Source organism: Phalaenopsis equestris, unplaced genomic scaffold (assembly GCF_001263595.1).
Source record: "Phalaenopsis equestris unplaced genomic scaffold, ASM126359v1 Scaffold198045, whole genome shotgun sequence".
NCBI lineage: Eukaryota > Viridiplantae > Streptophyta > Magnoliopsida > Asparagales > Orchidaceae > Phalaenopsis > Phalaenopsis equestris.
The window spans coordinates 108-3,475 of NW_018217984.1; the positions used below are offsets into that span (position 1 = coordinate 108).

General features: G+C 36.6%; 1 protein-coding gene across 1 annotated transcript; it reads left to right on the plus strand.

The window, feature by feature from the left end:
* Positions 1–273: 273 nt before the first annotated feature.
* On the plus strand, positions 274–3,363 carry LOC110035538 (the record flags this gene model as incomplete). Its single annotated transcript, XM_020739779.1, has 7 exons — positions 274–939; positions 1,112–1,228; positions 1,510–1,574; positions 1,728–1,833; positions 1,925–1,996; positions 2,774–2,833; positions 3,253–3,363. Coding segments are annotated over exons 1-7 (804 nt in total), but the record flags the coding sequence as incomplete, so codon positions are not given.
* Positions 3,364–3,368: the final 5 nt, after the last annotated feature.

Sequence of the window (3,368 nt, forward strand, 5' to 3'; positions counted from 1 at the left end):
GCTCCTTTTGGCTCGAAATACTATATATCTTTGATGAGTAGTATTTTTAAAAAACTTAATTGACTACAAAACTATAAAGATTTATAATCAATCATAAGTATTAATTAAGAAAATAGAATAAAAAATCTTTAATTAAATTCAAACAATGTTTTAATATAAACAATAATTTTTAAATCTTGCCCCAATCTTTAACATCTTATGACAACCTGATTAGAGTTGTCAAAACGACTATTTATTCGTGACCGGCTCCCGCTTGCTCCTTCCCTCTCCTTCTATAAACCCTCGCCGACGTCCTTCCCCACTCCCGGTTTCGCACAAACCCATCGCCATCCTGATGGAAAGCCCGCGATACAGTCGCTGTTAGAGCTAGCTTTGAAGGCAGCTACGGGCTCGGGGCGTACAAAGACCTCCGAAACTTCCATCCTTCTTCTCCTTCTGCTCCCTTTGTACCAAAAACCATTGGGAAGGTAACCCTTCAGCTTCTCTAAATCCTGGTAGATCCGTCTCCCAATGGGATACACTAAATCCAGGATTTAAGTCAAAACGGAGGAAAAACATGCTTTAAGAAGCTGTGGGATTTTGTTCAAATACTGACACCAAACAACCCTAGTTTTAGGTTAAATCCTGCTACTGAACAGCCCCTTTATTGAAGAGGACGGGAGAAGGATGACAGCGGGGGTGGCGGAGTTCGTTAGCGGCATGGATGACTGTCGGCTGAAGCCACAGATGCTCCGTTCTGTGGTGCGTGATGGCCTCCCCGACGAGAAACGACCATTCCCTAGAACAGCAGAGCTCGCAGCTGTGCTCTCTCGAGTGCGAACGCATGGACTCCTCTCGGAGAGCTACTCGGACACCGCGGGACGTAAGCTGATTGAGGCGTGGAGGTCTGCCGTCGACACCTGGGTCGAGCGTATTGTTTCTCTCGCTTCAAGCAGCGCGGTAGTTTATTTTACCTTTTCTTTATAACCACTCTCTTTAGCTCATCAGAATTCTTCCCACTTCCAGTTGCATTGTTAGATTCTGGAAAATTGCAATTTTACCAGTTCAAATTTTTTACTACTGTCGAAAGACCTTGTTTAGTTGACTCTCTGGTTTGCATTTAATGATCTAGCCTGACAGATGTTGGGCGGGAAGTTGTTTGCTTGGGGTGACATGCGAAGAATGCTGCTCCGATCGTTTCCAGTCATCGTACACTATTTGGTTTCAGAAACTGCTGGAGAACTTTCAGGTATTGTACCCCAATTCATATGTATCTACATATCTAACAGCTAAACTTCAATTTTCACATATATGGCAACTTACCAATGCATGAAAAGGTGTATTTCACTTTTTTAAAGTTACAATGGTGGTATTTTTTATTTGCTATGAAAGATTTGGGTGTTATAAATGTAAAAACAAAACTTTAGTGTTACATATGCAAAAAAAAAAAAAAAAGACTTTTTTGGGTTATTCTTCATTGTTAATTAGCATTTCATGCACATTATGTGGTTTCATTTCTGATGCACGCAGTCTCCATCTGCCACCCATATTATCAAAGTTGCCTGCTGTGCTTCATTGGCTGATCTTTTTACAAGGTTGGTTGACTTTGCATCACTTCTCAATCTCATAGCTAATTTGTTTGGAAGATTTTATACTGCTGGCAACATCTTTATCTGGCAGCAGTAAATTTTTTGAATAGATTTTTTTTTGAATAAGCATGCTTATTGACATCTTCATATTGTCATCAGGTTGGCTTCCTTTCCAAATCTTAAAAAAGATGGAACATTGTTTGCTAGAAAAGTTATCCAGCCAGTTCTGCAGATGTTAAATGAGGATGTTGAAGAAACTTGTTGGGTAAACCTTCTTGAATAATGTGTATTTATGTTTCTACTATCGGCTTTTATAGATAATTGATTCTTTTCATGTAATTTGTATGCTCGTCCAGGATGTTGCGGCGAATTTGTTATGCACACTTTTATCATTGTTTCCCTCATCCATAAAACAACACTACTACAATGTAAGCATAATCACTTATGTTCTTCAATGTATATGCTTTACAAGCTAAATGCCACGACTTATGAGCAATTACTACCGATATTTAGGGTATGTTTGGGATAATTTTTGCATGCTTTGCGTTTTAGACCGCCACCATAGTTTTGTTTGAAAAGTTACTTTCTAGAAATGTTTTTTTGGTGAGAAGTTGTTATTTGCAACCAAATCTCTTAAAGTGTGGTGGCTGGAAGAAAACTGTCGTCTGAACTTTTGGAAAAAAAATAAATATTTATAATTTATCTTGCCGCTTTGAAAGAAGTTGTTTTCCTCCCTACAATTTTACAACAACCTTTACAAAAAGTTGTAGCCATCCTAAACGGATCATTAGTTTCCACGACATTATGAGCCTTTTTTGTTGATATTTAGTTTTCATTCTTTACATCTAAATTTCTTAAGTTAAAGTGTTTAAGTATGCTTTTATAGGCTTTCAATCTATATTTGAAAATAGGAAACTAGCAAGTTATAACGAAATCTAATTAATATTGCATACTCAATGAATATTTAATTAATTTCAGGTCAGAACATGTTTCAGTTGTGAAAAGGTTTATTAAAATTACATCCTTAGTCAGAAAGTTTATGATTGATTGTTAAGTGAATGATTTTTAAGCAGGCCTTTCTTTCTATAGTCTGCCCCATCCCGTGCAAAAATTGCAGTTTCCTGAAGAATTTTTATACGTTGTCCTTTCTTTTTCGTGCGATGACTCCACTGATGATGTTCTCAGATATTGTAATATTATGTCAGGTTGAAGCTGTTCTTGCTTCAATGATCATGGCAGCAAAATGTAAATTAAATACTTCCAAGGTGAAGGCAAATTTTCATCATTTTCAAAGTACATCATAAGAATTAGAAAGATTTACATACATACGCACTCAATTCCTATGTATTTCCATATCTAACTCCTAAATTTCAATTTTTACGTACATGCCACCTTACCTATGGATGAAATGGTGTATTTCACTTTTAAAAAGCTAAAATGGTGGTATCTTTTATGTGTACGAAAGATTTGGGTGGTATAAATGTAAAAAGTAAAGTTTAGGTGTTGGGTATGTAAATACATAGGAATTGGATGGTATGTATGTAGAATTGGATGGTATGTATGTGATGGTATGTATGTAAATGACCTAAGAATTATTATCAGTGATAGGTAGCAGACATGTATTTTCTTTGCTATTTTTAATTGCGTTTCTCATTCATGAGCATTTCCTTCCTCCTTTTCTCAGAAAATTTCCCTTAGCTTAGCAATGCTTCCTAAGGTGAAAGGGGATGGAGATAGCTGGTTTTTGATTATTCAGAAGATTCTTATAGCCATAAATTCTCTTCTCACTGATGCATTTCA